The sequence below is a fragment of the Medicago truncatula genome, chromosome 3 (assembly GCF_003473485.1).
Source record: "Medicago truncatula cultivar Jemalong A17 chromosome 3, MtrunA17r5.0-ANR, whole genome shotgun sequence".
NCBI classification, from domain to species: Eukaryota; Viridiplantae; Streptophyta; class Magnoliopsida; order Fabales; family Fabaceae; genus Medicago; species Medicago truncatula.
The window spans coordinates 8,673,419-8,699,783 of NC_053044.1; the positions used below are offsets into that span (position 1 = coordinate 8,673,419).

The following is a 26,365-nucleotide window of genomic DNA, read 5'->3' on the forward strand; positions in this document are numbered from 1 at the left end:
AATATTCATGTAGAATATACATACCAACCCCATTGTTACTGTATTTTAAATGTTAAAGTATTTATTTTTGCTTGTTTTTGATCAAGTTTTCTTAGTATAGTAGAATATTTATATCAGTAATATATATCACTGTATTATAAATTATATATGGTACGTAATTGATTCGAATTTCTTAATAAGAATGCAACTACCCACTAAGTTGACTAGAAAATGTGACATGGTGGAAGCTTGAGGTGTCATGATTCATGATTATTATTTTTACCCAATGTGTGATGATAAATTATTTTTGGATAAGCAAAAAATATATATATGTTTTCCTTTCTTCATTTTATTTTTATTTTTACAACATATACTCTTTTTGTTCAGCATAATTCTAAATATATATTTTACTCCATTCCTCCTAAATTACAAGGTGCTTTGAGGAAAAAGATTATCTTAAATTATAAACATTTTACAATATCAATGAAACATTAATTTTATTTTTTCTATTATATCTCTAACAAATTATTACTGTCTACCAATATTTAACTGAATTATACTTTCATAAAATTAAATTTAAAATACACTTATAAAAATATTATGATGTGACAAACACGCAATGTCATGAACATTCACATTATTATTATTAGATGAAATATTATTAAACTCATAAATAGATCTTAATGACTAAATTTCCTAACAAACACACTACATTAACATCCACCCCATCCATCAAAACTTTCTTTTTATGGTCAATAATGTCATGAACAATGCTAAATCCCACTTTAGAAATGCCAAATCCCACTTAAAAAATGAAACTAAGTAAACCAAAGTCAAAACTCATCACTTTTTTAAAAGTGAACACAATGGTACATATATAATTTGGTTAGGTGTGTATCTCTTGTCCAATTGATCAATGTCATATTAATTAATAATTTTTTTTTGAGGGAATTAATAAAATATTTTTAAAAATTATAATATTATCTAATAATTTAAAATAAAACTTATATTTAAGATTCTCTTTTTGTTTTTCCAAATTGAGTTTAAAAACTTTTTTTTATATATATAAAAACACAAATACACACCAAACACATAAGAATCTCTCTATGGTTCTTCTTCTCAAGAACTTCAACAGAAAGAAGAAAAAACAGAGTCTCTCTCACATTCTCTGATATTCAATGGCAAAATCCAAGAACAATGCAAAGAAGTTATCATACATATCAGTTCCATCACAAATCATAAACTCTATATCATCTTCTTCTCTTCAATCTCTCATTGATTCTCCAAAGAAGTCTTCAAAAACTACCATCTTCACCAGAAAATCAACACTCTGGTTTCTTGCTCTGTTTCTTGTTGGTTTCTTTGGTATGTTCAAGTTTGGTTTCAACCCTGATACCCCATTTCCTCAAAAACCATGTTCCACAACTCTGCAGAAGTTCTCAATATCAAATCATCATTCATTTTCCAAACTTGGTTTTGGTAGTGTTCTCTTGCAGAAAGAGAGAAAAACATCTTTGAAGAATGATCATAATGATGAGTTTTTGCAACATGGTAGTGAGTTTTTGGTTTCTCATGTGCAACTTCAAGCAAAAGGGTCTAGTGAGTTTTGGAAGAAACCAAATGGTTTGGGATATAAACCTTGTTTGAGTTTTAGTAATGATTATAGGAGACAAAGTGAAAGGGTTTTGAAGGATAGAAGAAAGTATCTTATGGTTGTTGTTTCTGGTGGGATGAATCAACAGAGGAATCAGATTGTTGATGCTGTTGTTATTGCTAGGATTCTTGGTGCTGCTTTGGTTGTTCCTGTTTTGCAAGTCAATGTTATTTGGGGTGATGAAAGGTATAGATTAATAAATTAAATATCGTCCTTTTTTCTTAGTTTACGATGATTTTCGTTTTCTATGTTGAGTCTTGTTTAGCACTGATATTTCACATTGAAGGCGTATTTGGTGTCTGACATGTTTTGGTATTGGACACTGACACATGTGATAACATTCAATTTATTACCGATGTCACTGTCGTTGTCTGAATGAATCATACAAAGTTCAGCATAGTTTAGCTTATTGATATTTATGTTTTTCATTGCTTTGCTTTGGTTGCAGTGAATTTGGTGACATATTTGATCTAGAACACTTCAAAAGAGTCCTTGCAAATGATGTGAGAGTGGTTTCAGCATTGCCATCAACACACATAATGACAAGGCCAGTAGAAGGAAGACCTCCACTTCATGCCACTCCGAGTTGGATCCGTGCAAGATATCTCAGAAGAGTAAGAATAGTTCACTGCTTTTTGGTTTGTTTACTTGTTCATGTGTGAATAATTTTGAGTCCTAGAGTGTACATTTGTGGAATAATTTCTTAGATGTCATTTTCAGACAAGGTCATCGGACACAATACCGACATTGACACGTCGAGGTTAACAATAATTTGAGAAAATAGAATAATTGATTGTAACAATATGTGTCGGTGTTTTGTTAGTGTCATACACCAAACGCGTCTACAATCTGAATTTATACCGCATAGGTTATTTAAATATGACACCGAAATTAATATAACCAGAGGCAACCCGAGTAACTATCAATTTGTTGCCTGCAATTTTTTAGTAGAAAAATATTATAAGCTTTTGCATATTGTTCATCTTATTTGGAAAATGTAAGGCGTGTTTATGCTGTTGAATAAGACCATTTTTCTCCTTCTATATATGATATGATCCTTGTTGTACTATGCAGCTCAATAGAGAAGGTGTTTTGCTTTTACGTGGCTTGGACTCGAGGCTTTCAAAGGATCTTCCTTCTGATCTTCAGAAGCTTCGTTGCAAGGTATTGCAAAGTTTCTTCTTTTCTTGTATGGTTTTAGAAAATAAAAAGAAAAATGCTATTTGTCAGAACACGAGGAAGTGTATTTTGATTGATGATTGCGCTCGAGAAAATAAGTTAGGCCCTAACTCAATTTCTCAAAATCGGCCTGTAAGTTGAAGACTAATTAAACTTTATAAGCACTATTTAGACCATATCAGACCTTATTGTCAGGTGAACAAACATTACCGCGAGGAAAAGCCACGAAAATACTTAAAAAGACTAAGAAGTTTATTTATACGACAAGTAATTGCAGATTGTGAACGTTGTCATCTAAATTTTCAGGTTGCTTTTAATGCATTAAGATTTGCTGAGCCAATTGAGGAACTTGGTAACAAGATCGCAGATAGAATGAAAAGCAAAGGACCTTACCTTGCTCTTCATTTAAGAATGGAAAAAGATGTATGGGTGAGGACTGGTTGTCTCCCTGGTCTAACTCCTGAGTATGATGAGGTTATTAACAATGAGAGAATACAAAGACCGGAACTCTTGACTGCGAGATCAAACATGACTTACCATCAAAGAAAAATGGCTGGACTTTGTCCTTTGAATGTTATGGAAGTTATGAGGTAATTCTTATATCTATCTATTCGTTATAAGAATGATTTAATAGCCCTTTTACAATATGTCACTTATGTAGCGCCGACACTTCAAATGAAAGGCATGTCTGAGTGGGTGGTCATCACGAGTTGATGTCAAACACGAACACAATATTGATACTTGCGATTACATACAACACTTATATTTTTCTCAAATTATTATCGGTGTATGTCTGTCATAATCCGTGTATGTCATGTCTTGTGTCCGTGTTTGTGCTTCTTGTCCAAGTCTGCTATTAGAATATAGTTATTATGTTTTATGTGGATTATCAAAATTTTGAGTGTAAAAAACAAGATTTCATGATAGATGTTTTTGGTTTCATATTTAGGCTATTGAAAGCTCTAGGAGCTCCAAAAGATGCAAGAATTTATTGGGCAGGAGGGAAACCATTGGGTGGAAAAGAAGCCTTACTTCCATTAATCCAAGAGTTTCCTAATTTTTACAATAAGGAAGATCTTGCCTTGCCAGGAGAGTTACAACCATTTGTAAGGAAAGCTTCTTTAATGGCTGCCATAGATTACATAGTCTCTGAGAAGAGTGATGTTTTCATGCCATCTCATGGAGGAAATATGGGCCGTGCAATTCAGGTATGATTGAATGTCGGTGTCCAACTCGTGTTAGTATCTGACACATGTGATTACATTAAGTCACTACATTTTCATAAATTATTATTGGTGTCCACGTGTCTGTGTCAATGTCGTGTCTGATGTTTGTGTCTTGTCGGTGTTTCAGGGTCACAGGGCATTTACTGGACACAAGAAGTATATAACTCCAAACAAGAGACACATGCTTCCTTATTTTCTAAATTCTTCACTCTCTGAAGAAGAGTTCAACAGGATTATCAAGGAACTGCATCAAGACTCATTAGGGCAGCCAGAGCTAAGGACTAACAAAAATGGGAGAGATGTTACCAAGTATCCTGTCCCTGAGTGCATGTGCAATGACTCACATGCTCAATCCTGATTTACACATTCACACAAGAATCTGGTATATGAAAGTTACCCTACCACTTTGGATGGTTGTTTCATTTTTTGATCCCTTTGAAAGTACTTCAAGCTCATTTCAGGGGGAAACTATGAGAGTTCATAGCACATATGTAGCATCGACACTTCTAATTGAAGACATGTTTGGTGTACGAGACCGACATGACACCGGTACAATTTATTACATCTAATCACCTTTATTTTGGTGCCTACGTGTCAGTGTCGTGTCTAGTGTCCGAGACCGGCATCGACCCTTCTAATATCTATTGGGGTCTACGTGTATCTGGTGTCCGTATTTGTGTCAATGCTTCATAGTAGCACCATTCTTTTACACATACATCCCTGCAGGTGTACTCCCATCAATACTTAGTTAGGTTTGATAGCTATATGGAAATGTAGTTTATACAACAGATCATTGTTTTTTTTATTCTTTATACAAAGTGATTGTATAGGATACATGTTCTCTTCTCTTTTTTTTGTGTAATTCTTGTTATTTCATTATTATGAATACTTGTGAATATTTGTATAAATTAAAATATTTTTATTATAGTCATTTGGTATTGTAAGACAAGTTAGATGAAAAATATTGTAAAAGTTCTGATGGTGGTTTCAGAAAGGTTGAAAATGTGCTGCATTTTATGATAAAGTTGGTGTAAGTCAGTAAATCAGAAATAGAAGGTTACTTTATTAGCAAAAAAACAAACAAAAAAAAAAGTTACCTTGTATACCCTTCAATTTCCAAATATTAACATGATTGTAAGTTTGGCATCATGTGTTTGTTGTGGCATTATTCTTGTTAAAGTTTAATGTTCACTTTAGGACATAGTACTATTTGGCTATGGTCAACAAATGAAACATTGTCTAACCTCTTATATGAAAAAACATCCAAAAGGAAGCTAGCAACTATCTAGTAATGTATTATTTCATCATATATATTCATATAGCTATGGATTACTACTTTTGTTTCTTGATATAAATTAAATTTGGATCAAGGGTCCATGCAAGCTCATTGAGAACTATCAACCTAAAGTAAGTTTATATATAGCATGCCAACAAAAGACTTTAGAAACCATCTCAAATTATGACTAGTATGATCGGAAGTAGGGTTTGAAATAGTGGTCATAGTAACGCTTGACGTCGTTCGAGGATCTTTAATATTGCTGATTATCGAGGTCAAATGAAGATGATGCAACCTCAGTCGCACTCGTAGACCTTTATTTAAAACCTTGAGAACAGGAGGAACCATCGACCTTAGTGAAAGTTTATGATAAAATTTATATATAGCCTAGTGACAAAAGAATTTGGAAACAAACCAAAATCAAAGCTGGAGGCATGAAATAAATCCTTCATGTTCTTGCATGAATATGATTCAATTTTATGATCAAATTGACTTAATTTTAAGATCATCTAACAATGGATTTGATCCTAGGCAAAAAACATGTTCTGGTCACTGCAATTAAATAAGCAATAAAAAAACATCATGGCCTACTAGGATTTGGTTTTTTCTTCTTGTCAATGTTATCTACCATCATTGCCAACTATAATAATAATGGTACCTTCCTAAATGGTTTTGACTTAATTCTTTTTACAGCATCAACTTACTTCAATTCACTGCTTTGCTACTCTCATATAACACAGTGGTAGTTTCATTTTTTTTTTTGTTTGATTCAAATAATTTTGAATTCAACTTTACAATCTATGTGTGTCAGCAGTTTCAGGATCATTTCTTAGTGAAAGGTTGTGTCCTCCATGCTGGCAACTATGCATAATGTCCTTGATCATATAACTAGCTGGCCCCCATGACACAAACCATTTGTACTAGCTTGTAATCTTGTGCATGTACTTCACTGGAATTGAGCATCAGAGTAGTGTTTGATTTGGTGTCATGAGGGTCCTGAATTACTCAATAATCTTTAAGTGTTGGGTAAACATACATGAAGTGGTGACGCACGTGGGTTGATATGTTAGTGTAGGCTTAAGACTTTGAAGTGTGCTCCTCTATCGATCTCAGGTTCGAATCATCGTGCCAATTTCAGTAGGTTAGTTCATATAGAGCTTTGCTCAGACTTTGAAGGGGATCTCCGCTAGTGGACAGTGAGATTAGTCCCCTGAATTAGTCGTTCATTGGATCAAATGTTGAGTTATTTTATTTTTAAATTATACATGAATAGGGATTATTATCCATATTTGGCATACATTATGATCCTCTAGAATCATTGTATAGTGCAATCGGTTGTAGAGTCGTTAAATTTTCCAGTTGATTTTAGATTAATAATAATCTAAAGGCGGTTTCGCCCTGGGGCATGGTTGGTTTGGACCTATGTCCTTCCAACCTTCTAGTCTTGGGATCGAAACCAGCGTTCACGAAAGATCACTAGTAAATAGTAATCTCAAGGAAGGGAAAGTAGAAGAAACATAAAAGTTAAGGAAAATAAAGGACTCAAATTTTTGGGTGGAATGAAAGAGACAATTCTTTTTTGCATTGAAGGGCTCAACATTCACCACCCTACATTTCTAAAAGAATCCCATATTTTTTGAAAGTGTATTTGTAAGCAAATAATCCACGTTTTGTTTTCAAATGTGTATTGGGGGTGTGATAAAGTACCTCCAACATGTAAAAGCAATAATTTATGGAACAATAACAAAGTGATAGTCAAGCAACCAAAATAAGGTGTATGGAACAATTATAAACACAAGTCAAAAGTAGAAAACTGCAAGAGAAAAAAAGAGAGAACACAAAAGAATTTGTTGACCCAATTCGGCCCAAACAGAGTCCAAATCGGCCACCGTGCTCTGAAAATCGATCACTGATTTTCTGCTATCAGAATTTCAATTTCTTCAATTTTGAGGCACTTTCACAACATAGTTATTTTGATCGAGGTTTACGATGCATTGCCAGAGGATATGATGCAAAGCTTTTTGTTGCATAATATATGCATGAATGCATATTTGTTCATATTTGCTTACGAATTTCAAGCAAAAAATGAGAATAAAAAGTTGATAAATATGTAAATAATCAAAATCAAACCCAAAATTACACCAAAAAAAATGCTATTTCTAATGTATACACGTTTTTTTTTTTGGTACAATCTAATGTATACACGTTATTAGAAAATAAAATAAATAGAGTAGAGTACGATAACCGGCCATAAGCAGAGGGTTATACGATATATTCACAAATTAGAGTGTTTTGGTAAACTTGATCTCCGAATCAATAAAATTAACGGTATTTTTATGAATCAAAGAGATATTTACGTCTTTTATATTTTAAGGAAAAAATGATAAGCAAAAACATTATATTTGTATGTGTTTTATCATAAAGTATTAAATATCCAGTACTATAGGTCATAAAAAAATTATTTCTCTAAAAAATAATTATAAAAAATTAAATACATTATATTTTGGTAACACATTTGGTAAATAATATTTGTTTATTGTAATTATATAAATGATATGAAACAGTATTTTTTTTTTCAAAAGCAAAATTATTTAGCTATTATTTTAAAGATCAAATATATAATATATGTTAAACTTATTGAAGTTGTTCGTAGTTTGTTTGAAGTTTCACATTGCTCAAGTTCTCGGACTATTGGATGTATATATGCGATTGGACACTCCCACCGTTTGAGGTAGCCTTTGGGATCACACCAAACACATTTAATATGGTACCAGAGTCCGATTAAGAATTGCGATGTCAAAATTAAACATAGACCCACGCTAGGCGTAAAATAGGTGAGAAATAGTTCGCACATGATTCTTTGTTGATTGGAATCACACAGCGGAAGAGAACATGATGCAATGCAAGATGCCTCAGCTTCAGAACTCCAAATATTGTCTTTCATCATTGGTCCTTCCTTATCTTATGAACTCCTAATATTGACTTTCATCTCCTGCTTTTGCATTTGTCTTCATGAATACTAGTTTAGCTTAAATTTTCATCTCCCTACACAAAATCGGTCAAAAATCATTTTAACTATTTAAGGTGGTAGATCAGTTTTTTCCGATGTTTTTTTTATCTTTCGTCATTTACAAATCAACCCGATTAGGAAGTTGCACGCAATTTAATCCATAAGGGAATTGAAATTCTGCAAGTAGACAAAAAAACAAAAAAATGTAGAAATTTCTTTTTATACCATTATTCAAACATGAGAAATGGTTAAGTTAAACCAAACCTGATATGATGATCAATCATTATCACAAGATTAGTCATATTCAGCTTAGTCTATAACATGAAAATATCTATTCAAGTGGTCTGAGTATAGAAAGTTCAGTTTACATCAAGATGGATTCTGAGTCTGGTCTTATTCGACCGCCAAGAATTTTGGGAAATGACATCTATTTTGAAAGAGTAGTTACACACTTCACTAAATGAAATACAACTTTAAGCTATTAATCATAGAAATATTTTGCTACATAACCATATAAAGCATCGCTGATCGGAGCCAACTCAGAGCATAGTAAGGTAATGGAAATGGAAAGTGTGACAGTACACACAATGCAGCTGCAAAATAATATGTCACAACAGTCAGAATGACATAGAATAATCAACAAACAACATCCAATTCCAAGATCACTGAGTTCGTATAAACACTTTGAACATGGAAAGCATCGTCAATATGTGGTATATTACATCGAACAAAAGATTGTGAATTAATTTTCCAACTCGGTTTGGTCATTAACAAAATATTGAAAAGGGCTAATTTAAGTAGTACTAGTAAGATATGTTAAAATGGTAAAATAGAATTGGATGTAAGTATGAACCTTATTTATAAAGATACAATTAATGTACCTGTTAAAGATCTAAAATAACTTTGCAGAAGAATATCCTCCTCCTCCTCCTCCGATTATGTGCATTACCCAGTTCTGTATTTCAATATCCTGCACATGAGCTATTTTTTGCCAATCCTCACCTGTTTCCTTTTGACAGCATTTCCCTAACTCAGGGCACCCGTAAATTTTCAAACTTTTAAGACGGGTAAGGCGTTGAATGCTCATTGGAAGACAGCTCAACTTCGGACACTTAGAAATAATTAATTCGTGCAGCAAACCTAGGTTTCCCAACCAGTCAGGCAGGGATGGTAGGTTTGGAAGATCGCACAATATTAACGATTGAAGGGAAGTCATATGTTGTAAAGCCTCGTGCAAACCTTCTATTTCTGAGGAACTCTCAATCATCAATTTCTCAAGACAGGTTAGGTACTGAAAACTTGCTGACAAATTGAACTTTGGGCACCTCACAATATCTAATATCTTAAGAGAGTTCAATCCTTGTAAAACTTCATCTGGTAATGACTTGAGGCTATTACTACCGGAAATATATATTTCTTGGATAGAATTAAGACTAACGAATTCAGTTGGGAGCTTCTCAAGTTTGGAGAGCTCAAAAATGTCCAATACCTTCAGAGAAGTGAGGTTTTGTAGCATCCTATCTGGAAAGTAAACTAGCTCTTCATTATGAGCAAATCGAATGGTTTCAAGACTTTGATGTTTATGAATTGAACTTAGTAAACCTTGGTTGCATTTTTCTCGTACACGCATATCATTCAAAGATGGAAGGTAAGGCAAGCCCGACAATTTAGGACATTTAGTTATTTGAAGTGTGGAAAGACGTGGAAACATGTTTTCTCTATCCTCCCATGATAACCTTTTCAGGTTGGGCAGCTTCTCCAGCAACAAAAATTCTAGTGCCATGAAACATCCAACAATTCCATCACCGTTTGAATTCTCTTGTACATATATTATATGCATCATGTTGGATATCGTTAGCTTCTTCAGAGATGGTAGTTTCCCCACACGTGGAAGGTGTACACAGCTCTTACAATCCACAAGTTCCAAAGAATTTAAATATTTGAAAGACGGACTAGACATCCATTGTGGGAATTGTTCACCGGTATATCCTGCCACACCCAAACTTTGAAGTTTCTGAGTAAGAGGTTGAAGCGCTTCAAGAATCTCCTCAACATTTTCTTGTGATACAGACTCTTCATTTCTCTCCCACGACAACAACAATTGGTTCAAATGTTTACTCGACATGTTGGCTTCTTTGGCATCCATGACACATTTTACTCTCTCTAGGTGCTTGATGTAAAGGTCTCCTTTGAGGTTCAATTGTTCTAATTCTGCCAAAAGTAACCCTCTTTTCTTTCCAACAACATACATGCTTAAAGTCCTCAGGGAAGCCATCTTTCCAATATGGGGGGGAAAGTTTGAGAGTGAGCGACAAGCCCTTAACGATAAACGTATAAGGGCTTTCAATTGTACCAAACTATTTGGCAACTTTTGGAGGGATTGACAGTAATCTAAGTTAATCATCTGCAAATTTTTCAACTTACATAAGGATTCTGGAAGAGTTTGGAAGTCACCGTTAGAAAGATTCAAGTACCTTAGATATTTCAAACGACCAATTGAAGATGATAGCTTTTTCCTTCTCTCAAAATCAAGCGCTCTTAAAGAATAACATTTCAAAATATAAGGTGACAGTTGGTCATCATCAGCACTCACTTCCATTATACAAGTCTTTAATGATTTGGCAGCAGGTAACCAGATTGATAGTGTCTTTGCTTTGGCGTCTTGGATCCTTGGACACAAATCAAACATACATTGAATATTTGTTGTGGCATCATGGCTCCTTGAACATGTTATGGATATGCAGAAACAAACTTGCACTGAATCGACTTCATTGAAAGATTTCAACCTATAATTTGAAAGATGGCGGGTTCGTTCAGACATACTAGGCATGCCATTGTCATTTGTAACACAACAAACCTCTTCTGATATAGATTGAGCAAGATCATGTACAAGATCATGCATCTTGAAATATATAATTTTTCCAAATTCATCTGTCATAATATCTTGGAAAAATGATCTCCAATATAATTCATTCCATACCTCATTGCCAATATCCTCAGCTTCTAGAATTTCATTGGATGAAATAAAACCATTAGCCATCCATAGATCAATTAGGAATTGCTTTTTTATTAATTCATCTTTTGGAAAAAGTGCACAAAAGGCAAAACATTGTCTCAATTTTATTGGCAAATTCAAGTAACTTAATCTCAAGGCAGGCATGACTGTATTCTCACCTTGTAAACTCCATAGATTACTTTCCAAGACATAGAGCCACTCCTTTTCCTCTCTTTTAAAACGCAAGAGACTTCCTAGTGCTATTGCTGCAAGAGGTACACCCCCACACTTTTTTGCTATCTCCTTCCCTATGACCACAAGCTCTGCATGTTCATCCTCATCTGTTCCAAAGGCTCGTTCTCTAAACATTTCCCAACAATCAGTGTCACATAGAATCGATAAATCATGAGGTGGTCTTGTTCCCATGATTGCTGCAACCTTTGGAAGGCGAGTGGTGACCAAAACTGAAGCGCCTTCTCTCCCACAAGCCAATACAGATTTCAACCTCTGCCAGTTTCCTTGTTCATCATCCCACACATCGTCCAAAACGAGCAAATATCTTTTTCTTTGTAATATTTCTACAAGTCTTCTTTGTAGTGGCTCAAGTTCTAAATCAGCAGATGCATGTCCAGATGCTGATTCTATGATGGATCTTATCATTCTCTTCAAACTGAAATCTTCAGAAACACATACCCAAATTCTTAGCTCAAAGTGGTCGACTATCTTCTCATGATTGAAGATGAGTTGGGTCAGTGTTGTTTTTCCAAGTCCACCTAGACCAACTATTGGATAGACAGATAAATTCTGAAAACCAGAAGCATCACCAACAAGAAAGTCTATAATTTTATCCCTATCTTCATCTCTTCCATAAACTTGAGGTTGAGAAATGATTGACGTGGTTTGGCGCCAGTCAAATACTCCACTTCTCTTCTCTCTCACTATCTCAGTCAAATGAAACTTAGTTCTTTCTTCAGCAATTTCATCCAACCTCTTTCGTATCTTCTTCATTTTCTTAGCAATATTGTAACGGAAAGCAACATGCTTAGGATGAAAAGAGGATAAGCAAGAGCTTTGTACCTTGTGTGGTGGTCCACACGTGAATCCTCCATGCTCCAACTCCAGGGCTTGAGTGGAACATTCATCCAAGATGTCATCGAGGACGTGAGCAGCATCTTTGAGCTTAATCAGCCAATCCTTGACAGCTCTGTCAGTGAATTGTTTCTCCTCAGCATCTTCAAGTGTAGCCTTGATTGTTGTGAGCAAGCTGGCAAGACTCTTCAAGTCTTGATCAAAACTGAGAAATAAGTCAAGCTTCTTTTGAGCAAGGGAGCTCAAATTATTAAGGACAACTTCAATGACAGCCTCAGCCATATTTCAAATTCTAACTAATTAAATGTAAATGGAAGTGTTTGTTTGTTGCTAGTATCAAGCAAGAAGATTAACATATAAGGGAAAGGGACGTTTTGTGTAGACTTTGTGAAGTCAACAAGCGACCCACTATGACTATTATTAATGTATCTTTGATATTTTGCACAAAGTTGCTAAGGTGTCCATCTACTTATTATTACTGTTCCTTTGAAATTTCAAGGAAACAGTGTGAAGAAAATGAAAGGTTAGAAAAAATAAACAAGGTTGATTGATATTCACACTGAGATAACAAGCTTGAATTTGTTTTTGCTTCTTCAAAAAAAAAAAAAGCTTAAATTTGTCCTGTGAGACATTCATTGGTCACTTTTTCTTTCTTGTTACTTAATATCAATTGAGAATGTGTTGGTTTTTTTCCATTAAAATTTCATTTTTCAAATGTAAAATACTATCTCTCTACTGTACCAAAAAAAAAATCTATTTTTTTTAAAAAATAAAATAAAAGTGTGACTTAACTCACGCAGGGGTATAAAAGGAAATCATGTTGGGCGCGAGCAAAAAGTGCAAGGGGGAAGAGCAGAAATCTATAAATATCTCTGATAGTGGTTACAGTTCGACCATTCCTATTCCTTAAATTGGACATGATATGTCTTAGAGGAACCATAAAGTCTGTCAAGTCACGAATGAGTTTATTGTCATTTGGGTATAAACGTCCAACAGTTTTATGACCTTTCAACTCAACTGTCATCTTATGTTTGTGTGTTCTGTTACCAACTTTAAGGCTCTAAGCAACAAATAACCTCTCACACGAAACGGACACTCGTATTTCACCGAACTAGATATCTTACACTTGGACAACTTCTTGTACTCGATATATGAACTTCCTCTTCATATCAATATAACAAATGCATTTCTGGCATTTTCACGGTTATCTAACTTTTCGATAAAGGTTAAAAAGACTAGCTTCCTTACTTCTTCTCGAACCCACATCAACAACTTTGCCAGTGTTGAAAACTTTCTTTTAGAATTAAATTGAGCTCGATGATCAATAGAAACAACTGATGCAACAACTGGAGGTGAAACCTCAAATGGAGACACCTCAACTTTGGTATTGTCATGATCATCCAAAACATTGGGTGAAAAGGTCGGCAACACAACAGGAGGTACAATGTTAGGTGCCAAAGTAGGGGGCATCCATTGGAGCATCCATAAGTGAAACAGTGCAAAAACAAAATGAGAAAGGTGTTGCCACTGCGTAAGTTACTGTCATTCATTTCAGTTCAATTGCTCCCATTTAATCCAACATAGGCCAACTCCCTCTTCCTCCTTCAACCACACATGTTCATCTTCAATGTCTCCTCCTATCACTATGTAATACAATAACCATCAACCCAAATTCAAACTCATTCACTTCAAGGTATAACAACCTTGTTGATATAAAGAAAAATGCCACTATAGTCTGAAGATATTAAAAGCACTGACACATCAACATCGTGGTAATTTAAGAAAATGAGTTAACTCAATGTAATCATGTGTATCAGTGTCCGTGTCAGACCCTGGACATGCTTTCGATCAAAAGTGACGGTGCTTCCTTGTCTATACAAGTCATATGGGTGAGGACTATTTTTTTCCTTCCTTGGTATGATTTTATACTTTGTGATCTTTATATATTCTCCTTGTCTAGACAAGTCACCATATTATTTTGATTCGCCCTAGCTTTATTTTAAATTTGTTAGAGACAGATACCTCATTAAATTTTGTTTTGACAATGGTGCACAATTTTTGAATGAACATCAACACTTCCATGACAAATGTGACCGGAAGCGTAAGGGGTGGTTGTCACTACTACCTGGCCAGCTGCAAATCGCGGTGACCGGACGTGTAATTTAAGGGGTGGTTACCGCTACTACCTGGCCAGCTGCAAATTGCTGTGACCGGATGCGTAATTTAAAGGGTGGTTACCACTACTACCTGGCCAGCTGCAAATCGCTATGCAGCACGTGTTTGTGCTCAAGAGCAGCGAACGAAGAAAATTTTGAATTTTGGAGAAGTTTGCCCTGACCTTGTTACACATTATGAGAAGTTAAACAAAGTCAGGTCCCAAAAAACTGTTATCTTTCCTGGTGGTTTTAATGAGAGCTAATTTCACATGGTTCTTATCAAGGAGATGAAAGATTTAAAGACCGTATTTCTGCACTCGAATTACTTTCCAACTATCACTCTTATTGTAGCTCAAAAGCGACATCAAAGATGATTCTTGTTTTGTAGGAATTGGCCAAAATGGTGATAACTCGATAACTCAACAACTTTTCTTATTATTAGCAGCGTTGGTGACTCCAATCCAGTAGATGCATTTTTCTCATGAAAGTCCTTAAGTTCTGCAAACACCTGCGTGATTTCATATATCATGTTTGATCAGACATTCGACCTAGCATCGTCAAATGTTTAAATCATAAAAGATGGATTCGTATTATTAAAATCATAGTTGTGTATCATTCTATTAGGATCCTTTCTTTGAGTAAGAAAGAAATCTCAGAACAGAACAGTATTGAGCAATCATAAGAAAGAAGATTGTAAAAGAATGACTATAATTCTTTATCCAACAGCAATTGGGAAGAAAAAGTATAGAAGAATTTCAAAGGAGCAGTGTCCTTTCACACTGGATTAATCAGTCATAAAACTCAATTATTCAGAACTCTTCCTTCTATCATTTGAGGCCTATTTAAATAGATAGGTGCTTATAAAACCGAAATCAATGTTGTCGATAGCTGAATATAGTGGTTTGCTGAAAAAAAACTTGTGATGAAGCCTACATATGGAAAATTACTTACTTTTTGATGAATAGCTCTGGAGGTATCACATTAACCAAAGAAATTGTGCATGGTATCAGCTAAAAGATTTTCTACCTACAAGCCAAAGAAAAGTTATCACAAAGGAGTAAGACTAAATAATAAAGATAGTAGCCACAAGTCACAACACAATAGCCAGTAATATGAAGCCTATTACTTCGGGAGATTCGAATTCTATGAACCAAAAGTGTCTAGATATCCAGTCTGCTTAAAACAAATGTGATAGATATGAATCAACTAAAAGCAACATCATATCAATTATCCCTGAAGAAGGTACTTAAATAACAAAGATTGTTGAATCCATGAATTGAACTAAAAAACAAGTAACTTGAATGCTCAGGTGCCAAACACCATCAACTTGATACAACTGTAAACAAACAATGGTACAATGAAAAAAAGGTTAGAAAATTAAACTTTTTTATTTCTTGTAATTTTCTATCTCTTGATAGTCGCATATTTTAAATAGGCTGCAATAAGCAATTTATATAAACACATACACGAATCATTCCTAGTAACTAATTTAAACTTTGAGAAACAATAAAATAAAATTATATTCATAAAAAAAAACTAAAATTATAATACTAGCACCTTCCATCTCATTCTCATTTAAGCGGTGTAAAATCTGACCAACGTACAAAATCTGACCAGCGTCCTGCATTTCTGCTCAGAAAGTTTGCGACCAGGACCACCTGCCGATAGCTTCATTTACCAATTCATTCCCAAAGTTGTTATCTGCTGTAGAATTATCAAAAGCTGTCTTAGAAGCAGATTTGGTCAACTCACTCGCTGATTCATGATTACACGACATGGTGATTCTTGTAGGCTTCTTTTCCATTTCTATTTGTAAAAAGGTTTTTAAAGAAAAAGTTTCTTTGTTTTGTTTATCGACATCTTATACTGTATTCAGATCATTATCAGGCATGTATATGTGTTAGGCAGCTTTGTCACTAGCAAGAAAGTAATGAACCATTTTTGTGAGCTCCAACCCAGCTATATCCTGGAATTTTCTTCAACCCATGGTTGTTTATATGTGATCTTGTCCTTCTCGCATCATTCCACCTGCCACATTGAGCATAAATATCCGACAAAACTACATGATGAACTGGGTTTCTCGGTTCAAGTTTAAGGAGGTGATGCACGGCAACCTCTCCTAATGTGACATTTGAATGAATTTTACATGCTGCCAGGAGGGCGCCCCAAACTCGAGCATCAGGTTCTGTTGTCATTTTATTAAGTAAACTCAAAACTTCATCAAATAAACCAGCGCAGCCCAAAAGATCAACCATGCAGGCATAGTGTTCCATACTGGGTTCAACATGGTGCTTTTCACACATGGAGGCAAAAATGTCCCATCCTTCTTGAATTAAACCAGAATGTCTACAAGCAGATAATACACTGATGTAGGAAACTGAATCAACGCGGACATTACTCTCTTGCATTACTGAAAAAAGAGCGACAGCAAGTTCACCTTGACCATGCATAGCATATGCCGAAAGCATTGCGTTCCATGAAATAGTGTCTTTGTTTTCCATTTCATGAAAACATTTCTCAGAATAACGGAGTTGTCCGCATTTGGCATACATATCTATGAGACTGTTTCCGATAAGGGTACAGGATAGAAATCCCATTCGGATTATGCAAGTATGAAAAGCCATGGCCTCTCTTAGTATTGACAAATACGATACAGCAGGAAGGATGGTCACAAAAGTGACTAAATTGGGCCTAACATTTTCTAATTTCATCCGGCGAAAAGTAGAAATTGCTTCATTAGAATATCCATTATGCAGATACCCTGCAATCATCACATTCCAAGATACCTCGTCTTTTACATGCTTGGTTAAGAGAAACAAGCGTTCAACTGAGCAAAGGCTCCCACATTTGGCATACATGTCCATTAGAGCAACTTTTACATGAATGTCAGATTCAAAACCACTCTTTTCAATACCTCCATGTAAGCATGTTCCTAGATCTAGGTCATCCATAATGGCGCAAGCTGAAAACAAACCCACCATGGTTCCACTATCTGGTAGAATCCCACTTAATTGTAATCTATTGAACATTTCCAATGCAAGATGTGGGTCACCATATTTGGTAAACCCGTTTATCAAAGTATTCCAGACCACAATATCTTTAATTTGCATTCTGTTGAATAGTGTCATAGCATAAGTAAATAATTCAAATCTAATGTACATTGAGACAAGGGTTGTTACCATTGAGATATCAGACTCCATATCTGCTTTAATGGCATAGCAGTGCATAATCTTACCTAATCCGATATTTGAAATTTCTGTACAACCTGAAACAAGAATTGACAGAATCGCTTTATCTGGTTTCAAACCTTCATACTGCATCACTTGGAATATAGACAATACTTCTCTGGGATATCCAGTTTCCACAAGAGCCGATAAAAAAGCAGACCAAGCAACCAAATCTCTTCCTTCGAGACTCAAAAACAATTCTCTAGCCTTCTTCAACTCGCCGCATTTTGCATACATGCACACTATAGGAGTAGCAACAACAATATCTGACATTAACCCCATCTGTAAAGCATAGTTATAAATTTCCTTTCCTTTCTCTAGGTCTCTCATCTCCGCAACTACCAAAAGAGCATTTACAACTGCTACCTTGTTCATCTTAACATTACCACGCCTCATTTTATGAAGTAATTGAAGACCCTCAAAGTAACATCCATTTTTTACATATCCAGCCATCATCGTTGCCCAAGAAACATCATCCCTAACCCCCATCCGGTCAAAAACCCGCTGAGCCGAATGTACATCACCACATTTACAATACATATCAATCAACGAATTCGAAACCACACCACAAATACTCCTCCTAACCACATAACCATGAATAGACTTACAACAACCAACATCTCCTAATCTAGAAACAGCCGGAGCCAAATTCAAGATACTAACCTTATCAACCTCAAAACCCTCCATCTGCATTCTCCAAAACATCTCCAACGCCTCACAAGGATTCAAACTTTGCGACAAACCCGAAATCATCGCATTCCAACAAACACCATCTTTCACCGGCATTTTATCAAACACATTCCGTGCATTATCTAAACAACCCATTTTACAAAACATATCAATAAGACTAGTCCCAATATACACATCACATTCTAACCCATTAAAAACTATATCTTTATAAATATTCACACCTTCATGAAAATCTAAAGCACTAGTACAAGCCTTTAAAACAAAGTTAAATGTGAATTTATCAGGTTTAAGACCAATTTTTAAAATTGTGTGATACAAGTTTATAGCTTTATGGAAATGATGAAATTTGGAATAAGCTTTGATGAATGAATTGTAAAGAATGAGAGATGGGTTTTTGATTTGGAGGAAATGGGTGTGGATTTGGAGAAGAGGGTTTATGTATTTGCATGAATTTATGAGTTTAAGGTAGTGATTGTTGTTGTTCTGTTGTTGAATTGGAAAAATATGATGAGTGTGAAGTGAATTTGAATGTTTTGAAGTAAATAGTTTAATCTTCATGCTTTTTAATCTCATTTTGTAACAATATCACAAGAACAATAAGCATGCGTCGGAATTAATGAGTGTATGGTTTGTGGATTTAACAACAACAATGGGGAAGAATCCGAATCAGAAATTCTATCCGTTTTTAAATATAAACAAAATTAACTTTTCACGTTCATTTATCCAATGAAGTATTTAATTTATATTATGCTCGTTAAATGAATGAACTTAAAAAATCAATTTTTCGAAGGAGTACTTGTTAGACACCCCACTTAACACTCATTTAAATTGGATTTCTAATTATTAGGTTATTCGAAAAGAAAAGAAAAAAAAACTCAAACTAAGTCAATCTATATCTATACCTATTAATATTAATAAAAGCAATAGTACTATTTTTTTGTGTAGCCTTTTTTTGTAAATCCCAAAATGCCCTTACTTGATGTTAGTTTGCAGTTTTATCAAAAACAAAAATATAACTCCTTGGCAGTAGTTATAACATACATAGATTTTCACTTTCAAAATGGATATGTGAAAAAGAAGGGAGAATAGCAAGACAGTAATATGTGAGAGAAGCACCACATCTTACCAAAAACGGCGGTTACGGATCAATCTTACCCTTTGTTAGTCTTTTTTCCGTTCCATTGTCCCCAAAGTAAGTTTCTTTCTCCATGTTTTTTAATGCTTACGATCAGGCTACACATTCTTCTTTCCAACTTCTTTTTCTTTTATATTTCAATCTTCTTTTTTTATTTTCTCTTTTGATTGATGATGACCATTATTTTTGATAGATACAGGGGGGATAGCACGTGGGAGAAGAGAATTTACAAGGTTTTGAACATTGATTATTTTTTTATGTTTGTTTTTATAGGTTCTATATGAGGTTGTTTGCAGTTAATACTTTATTTATTATGGATTTGGCAGTTTCATGCGTACTGAATTTGCTTTTATCATTTATTTCAATTATCTTTTTGTTTTCTATTTATAATTTTCTCATGCTTCCTCAATGAACACCGTAATTTATAAGACTATTTGTTCCCTCCTTTTTAGGGAACCCTTCTTTTTATTGTTAGTGTCCTACCTTTCATTATTAATCATTATTGTGTATTTTCATCAATTCATTTCATACTTACACCAGACTTAAGAAAAGTGAAAGCAGTTGTGGAAAGGGATCGTTAAAGAACATTGTGAGTAAATACAATTGTTGAAATAGTGCTCTATACCTATTGTGCTCGTGATTTTTGGATATCAAACCATTATTTGATTTGAATCGTTAATCTTTGAACTCTCGATTTTTATTCGTGGGAAGGGAAAAAATGAGTAAAAACCCTTCTCGAGACTTTGGATTCGGGGGTTGGTTATGCGAAGGTAAGGTGCTAGCACCCTAAGCATCTACGGTATTCCGTAGGAACCTCTTACCTAAATTATCTTGTGCTAAATTGATTTTCTTATTTGAAAATTATTACCTAAAAGTCTAAGTGAAAGAATGGAGAGAGAAGAAGTATGTTTTTGGTTATTTTTATTTGATTTGGAAGGATTGAAAATCCTATGCCTACATACCCTTAAAGAAAAGGGATCAAAACCAATGTAGTTCACCTAAAAAGTTTCTTTTTGGTGGTTTGGTTGATTTTAGATTTTAGAAAATGGTTTTAAGAAGAGATAAGAGGCCTCAAGGCATGAGAGAAAATAAAGTGAGGTTGGTCAAATTTTAATTTCAAGAAAATCAAGTCTAGTATGAATATTAATTCAATTAAGCATTTGATTAAGAAAATAAAAGGAAAAAGCAAACTTGGGTTACAAACCAAGTTTTATTAAGAAAATACTTTTGAAGTTTTTTTTTTATTTGAATGTTTTTGTTATTTTGAATGATAAATAAAACTTAAAGCTAAAGCGTGAGGATTTTGTAGTGAGGTTGGATCACCACAAAATCTAATTTTTTTTTGTATTTTTTTATAACATCAGAGCAAAATAAAAAAATAAATACTTTGAAATCGAAAGGGACAGAAAGGAGTAGAAAAAGAAGAAAGACTCGTCAACACAAGTCAAAGAAGGGAGAAAAGAGGAAAAGCACAGGAAGCATCAACTGTGAATTTCGGGGTCCATAATGCATTGTGTGAGCCCTCTATTTATAGAGAAACTTCACAACTAATAGGTGAGAAACTTTGGGAACAAGTAATTCATCTAATACAAAAATATGCCAATTATCTACCAAAATATATCATATTGAGTACAAAAATATATTATTCAGTGCATAAATATGTTATTCAGTACATAAATTTATATTATTGAGTATCAAAATATATTTCAGATCAAGCACTAAAATTTATTAGATTGCCTATCAAAATATATCATATTGAGTACAAAAATATATTATTCAGTACATAAATATGTTATTCAGTACATAAATTTATATTATTGAATATCAAAATATATTTCAGATCAAGCACTAAAATATATTAGATTGTTTACCAAAATATTTTAGATTGTGTTCCAAAATATTCTAGATTGCGTTCTAAAATAATTTAGCAAAACTTGGGGACCAAGAAAGCACTTTTTAATAATGACCAAATTAATTATTTAATTTATCATTTCCAAATAATTTTTCTAGTGCTTACTTCGTTCACACACTTATGTACCCCCATTATATAATCTTAGGTCAAAATTGGGTATCTCTGCCGAAATTTTGTCTAAAACGACGGACATTTCCGGTTTTAAAAGTACGAACAAAATGTGTAAAAATAGAGAAAAGTGGTCAAAATTTGGGGTATGACAGATGCCCCTATTTAAGTTTCTCCGTCACGGAGATTTAAAAGAAAATTCATTAAATCAACGGGTCGAAGAGACTTAAATATTAAGTACACCAATTTTGACCAGTTGAAATGCTGAGAATGCAATGCTTATGAACATAATGGTATGAATGCCTATGATGCAATTATGAATGCAAAGACGGCAAGGATACACTGACTGGGGAACAAACTGATAGGTACTACTAGGGAGGAAATATTATTTATTACCGTTACTGCGGTAAAGACGAACATACGAAATGAAATACTGTCTATTACGTTTACTGGGGTAAAGAGCAACATAGGAAAGGAAATACCGTCAATTACCTTTACAGGGGTAACGACCCACATACGAAACGAAATACCGTCAATTACCTTTACTGGGGTACAAACCAACATACAAAAGGAAATACCGTCAATTACCTTTACTGGGTAACGACCAACATACGAAAAGAAAATACTGTCAATTACCTTTACTGGGGTAAAGACCAACATACGGAAGAAAATACCGTCCGTTACCTCAACACGGGTAACGACCAACATACGAAAGGGAAATACCGTCAGTTACCTCAACACGGATAACGACCAACATACGAAAAGAAAATACTGTCAATTACCTTTACTGGGGTAAAAACCAACACACAAAAGGAAATACCGTCAATTACCTTTACTGGGTAATGACCAACATACGAAAAGAAAATACTGTCAATTACCTTTATTGGGGTAAAGACCAACATACGGAAGGAAATACCGTCAGTTACCTCAACACGGGTAACGACCAACATAAGAAGAGGAGATACCGTCAGTTACCTCAACTCGGATAACGACCAACATATGAAGAGAAAATACCGTTAGTTACCTCAACACGGGTAACGACCAACATAAGAAGAGGAGATACCGTCAGTTACCTCAACTCGGATAACGACCAACATATGAAGAGAAAATACCGTTAGTTACCTCAACACGGGTAACGACCAACAGACGAAAATGAAATACCGTCAATTACCTTCTCAGAGATAACGACAACATACGAAAAGGAAATACCGTCAATTACCTTCTTAGAGGTAACGACCAACAAGATAAAAGTCATTTGCTACCGGTACGAGGATAGCTTTCACAAGTTACTGGGGAACTGAACTGAATTGGTACAAAGGTAGATTTGGTGGGACCTGCCCCTTGAAATAAATTTGATTGGTAACATACCTGAATCAGACACATTGGGGATGACACTTTTTACGGGATACACTGAAACAAGACACCCAGTAATAATGCAACCATGCATGAATGACATTTGTGTGCATGCTATGTATGCATGAATGAATGAACATGTACGAGACACATATGACAGTACAACGAAAGACTGTTGAGACAAGATTTGGACAGGTCCTAAAAGGAAGTAGTCCGGCATCGCAGCACAAACACTCGAGAATCTTCAACGGGGATACCAATACAGGAGGTGAGTCAAACACTGACGGGGTAAAACCCTCCAAACAAAACATTAATGGTGTAATACTCAAAATCAAACCCCTGATAGGAGAACAAACCAATAATCAAACTAATGATGGGGGCACAACCTAATAATCAAACCAATGATAGGGATACAACCCTATAATCAAACTGGGGATACGACTTAACAATCGCCCAACTGATGGGGTAAAATTCATATTCAAACCAACCGGTGGGGTCACACCTTATAACCATACCACTGAAGAGGTAGCAAAACGTTAATTCAACCGCTGAAGGGGTAACTGCCCACTAATCATACCGCTAAAGGGGTAACGGCCCATCAATCATACCGTCGAAGAGGTAACAAAGGTAACAAACCATTTACTCAACCACTGAAGGGGCAACTGCCCACTAATAAAAAACAACGGCAGGGTCACGCCTTATAACCATACCACTGAAGAGGTAGCAAAACTTGATTCAACCACTGAAGGGGTAACAACCCACTAATCATACCGCTAAAGGGGTAACGGCCCCTCAATCATACTGCTGAAGAGGTAACAAACACCATAATCAGGCCACTAAAGAGGTAACATCCCATTAGACAGACCTTTGATGAGATACGACCCAATAAAGAGACCATTGATGGTGAAGTAATCATGCCTTGGGAATAAAGCCCACCGATCAGAAACCTGGCAGAAGTTGCCATCAATCAAAGCACAGGAAGAAGTCGCCATTTAAACAAACAATTGGCATGAGTTGCCCTCAATCAAAGCATAGGCGAAAGTCGCCATTTCTCGGGGTGAAACCCATCGATCAACCATTCTGGCAGAAGTTGCTATCAATCAAACCACAGGCAGAAATCGCCATTTGTCAACCAGCACAAACTGATTCTTCCAATCGACCTACTTGGGTTGTGATGCGCCTCTATCTTTTTCATTCATTTTTTGTATATTTTTTTTATTATTTTTTTTGAATCCCTAACTTTTGTCTGGACCGTACTTTCGGGTTTTCAATCCACCGGGAATAAATCTTTTGTATGCCCCTAATTTTTGCCTGGACCGCCCTTTCGGGTTTTCAGTCCACCAGGACGCTCATTTTTTGGCTTAAGCCACCCTTCCGGGTTTTCGACTTAGGGAGGTTTTTTTTTTTTTTTTTGTATATATTTTTTTTGACAGAGGTCATCTCACAGCTTTTGGTCATACTTACCTTAGAGAGTTTAACTGTACTTGAGACGGATGTTGATGTATGTTTCACCTACTCATAAGTTCAAAGAATATGTACTTGTTGTTTATGTTTTTCATAATACATGAAAAAAAGTTTTTAAAAGTTTTTTTTTTTTTTGCTTTAGGTATTAACATCAAAAATAGAAGAAAAATTTGCAAACAGAATAAATGGGCATAGGATCAAATTAATGTAAATGGAGTGGTGGCCTGCCAAAGGCGTGGCTCCACGGATTTTAAAAAGTTTGGAAAATGGTAATTATATGGAAAAGGTACATTGAACACAATAACCACCGTTTTCCCTATCAACTTTGAATTCCACTGTTCTGAGTCTTTGATTTGCAGAAGCTTCAGATCGGAAACCCTTTAATAGCTAAGATGCCCCAGATGAATCATATTTGACTTGATGAAATTACCTTGCCATGAGTCAGAAACTTTTGACGACTGAAATGCCCCAAGTGAGTCATGTCCGACCAGATGCAGTTACTTTGTCATAATCCTTAACTTTTGCATAGGTCGCCCTTGCGGGTTTCAACCTATCAGGATAAACAATTTTTCACTCATTTTTTTTTTGTATGCCTCTAACTTTTGCATGGACTGCCCTTTCGGGTTTTCAGTCCATCGAGACGCTCTTTTTTGCCTAAGCCGCCTTTTTAGGTTTGCGACTTATCGAGCTTTTTTATTTTAACAAAGTATTTCTTGACTGCATCAGTATTCACCGGACATTCAAAGTTGTCACCATTCTTTATAATTAGGCATTCATTGCCCCTGGAACTTGGTTAAGTCAGATAGTATAACTTTGAGCACAAGGCCACTCTCTTGACACTCATGGGGACGAGCTTTCTCTAGTTGAAAACTTGCTTCATCCTTTTGATATAACTGTCCACGACATACGGCAATACCACTTTTAAATTCAATCAAGCTTAGCTTTCATTGAAACTTCCGTTGACAGGACTTTAACCTCCATGTGGGGCACTGCCTTTATATTGTATACTGAGGGATGGTGGGTGGGTTTGCCCCTGTTAAAGTGTGCATGAAGTACAATATCCCTGCAAGATAGACGGTAGCATCTCATGCCAAGTCTTTGTACATGAAAGTCCTTTTGTGGATAATCTTTCTTGATATTTGCAGCTTCGATGACCAAGATGCCTCAGTGGGCGAGAAATCTCATTGGAAACTTCTTCAACATCCTCTTCTTCAGCCTCGGATACAAGGAACTCAAAGTCGAGAGAGTACAAGGTTTAAGCGTTCAACAGGTTTATTAATGCATTATTTGATTATTGATATAAACATTATGATTATGCAAATATGTGAGAATTTTTTGGTTTTTTTTTTGTATTACCATTTTTTCCAGAAAAAGCACAAAATAAAAACAAGGTCGGGATCGAGACGACCTTTCATTAATGATGAAAATACAAAAAGCAAAAAAAATCCCTAAGCAAATTCACTCTCGCCTCAGGTGGGACGAAAGGGTTATTTTTATTTTTAAAAAAACATGAAGCAACAAACAAACATATTAATTGAACAAATGAGTAGTAGAAATAAACATCAGCAAAGACCCAATTATAACTAAACATTCCATGTGACCATAATAGATACCAAAATCCAATAGCGGATTAACTTGCATGTCAGAGTTCAAACTTGGAAGGGCAGAGCCTTATCTTGGATCGACTTCTGAACTTCATTCCTAAAAGCAAAACAGCGCTCAATATCATGACCAGGTGCCCCTTGATGGAAGACACAAGAGAGGTCGGGCCTATACCCAGTTGGCAATTTCTTAGGCATACGAGGAGGTGGTCTGGTCTGGACAAGCTTCCTCCTAAGCAAATCGGGAAACAACACTGCATATTTCATGGGAGATAAAACTGTGGTTGTCCCGAAGCTTGTTGTCGAGGCTG

General features: G+C 35.2%; 3 protein-coding genes across 4 annotated transcripts; 1 reads left to right on the forward strand and 2 right to left on the reverse strand.

Moving 5' to 3' along the window:
- Positions 1-1,065: 1,065 nt before the first annotated feature.
- LOC11421911 (O-fucosyltransferase 20) lies at positions 1,066-5,062 on the forward strand. Its single transcript, XM_003598967.4, has 6 exons — positions 1,066-1,819; positions 2,082-2,247; positions 2,708-2,797; positions 3,119-3,402; positions 3,762-4,020; positions 4,166-5,062. Exons 1-6 carry the CDS (start codon positions 1,158-1,160, stop codon positions 4,394-4,396), a joined length of 1,692 nt encoding a protein of 563 aa, XP_003599015.2. The 5' UTR covers positions 1,066-1,157; the 3' UTR covers positions 4,397-5,062.
- A 3,565-nt stretch (positions 5,063-8,627) lies between these two features.
- LOC11425422 (putative disease resistance protein RGA3) lies at positions 8,628-16,474 on the reverse strand. 2 transcript variants are annotated; one of them, XM_013603680.3, is made up of 5 exons: positions 16,122-16,474; positions 15,516-15,590; positions 11,499-15,072; positions 9,206-11,327; positions 8,628-8,917 (listed from the first exon to the last, which is right to left on the reverse strand). In XM_013603680.3, exons 3-4 carry the CDS (start codon positions 12,688-12,690, stop codon positions 9,217-9,219), a joined length of 3,303 nt encoding a protein of 1,100 aa, XP_013459134.2. In that variant the 5' UTR covers positions 12,691-15,072; positions 15,516-15,590; positions 16,122-16,474; the 3' UTR covers positions 8,628-8,917; positions 9,206-9,216. The 2 variants fall into 2 exon arrangements, with proteins under 2 accessions (XP_013459134.2, XP_003599016.3); XM_003598968.4 differs by having other exon boundaries at positions 9,206-15,072.
- A 6-nt stretch (positions 16,475-16,480) lies between these two features.
- LOC11440733 (pentatricopeptide repeat-containing protein At2g39620) lies at positions 16,481-23,981 on the reverse strand. The gene is made up of 3 exons (XM_039831874.1): positions 23,855-23,981; positions 23,005-23,046; positions 16,481-18,603 (listed from the first exon to the last, which is right to left on the reverse strand). Exons 1-3 carry the CDS (start codon positions 23,979-23,981, stop codon positions 16,481-16,483), a joined length of 2,292 nt encoding a protein of 763 aa, XP_039687808.1.
- Positions 23,982-26,365: the final 2,384 nt, after the last annotated feature.

Coding starts and splice junctions, on each gene's coding strand:
- LOC11421911 (XM_003598967.4), top strand. CDS start 1,158: ATGGCAAAATCCAAGAACAATGCAAAGAAGTTATCATACATATCAGTT. Junction 3,403..3,761: donor AATGTTATGGAAGTTATGAG/GTAATTCTTATA, acceptor TTTCATATTTAG/GCTATTGAAAGCTCTAGGAG. Junction 4,021..4,165: donor ATATGGGCCGTGCAATTCAG/GTATGATTGAAT, acceptor TCGGTGTTTCAG/GGTCACAGGGCATTTACTGG.
- LOC11425422 (XM_003598968.4), bottom strand. CDS start 12,690: ATGGCTGAGGCTGTCATTGAAGTTGTCCTTAATAATTTGAGCTCCCTT.
- LOC11440733 (XM_039831874.1), bottom strand. CDS start 23,981: ATGGCGACTTCTTCCTGTGCTTTGATTGATGGCAACTTCTGCCAGGTT. Junction 23,047..23,854: donor TGGGTCGTATCTCATCAAAG/GTCTGTCTAATG, acceptor GTCTTGTTTCAG/TGTATCCCGTAAAAAGTGTC. Junction 18,604..23,004: donor CCCCAATGTGTCTGATTCAG/GTATGTTACCAA, acceptor TGGGTTGTTTAG/ATAATGCACGGAATGTGTTT.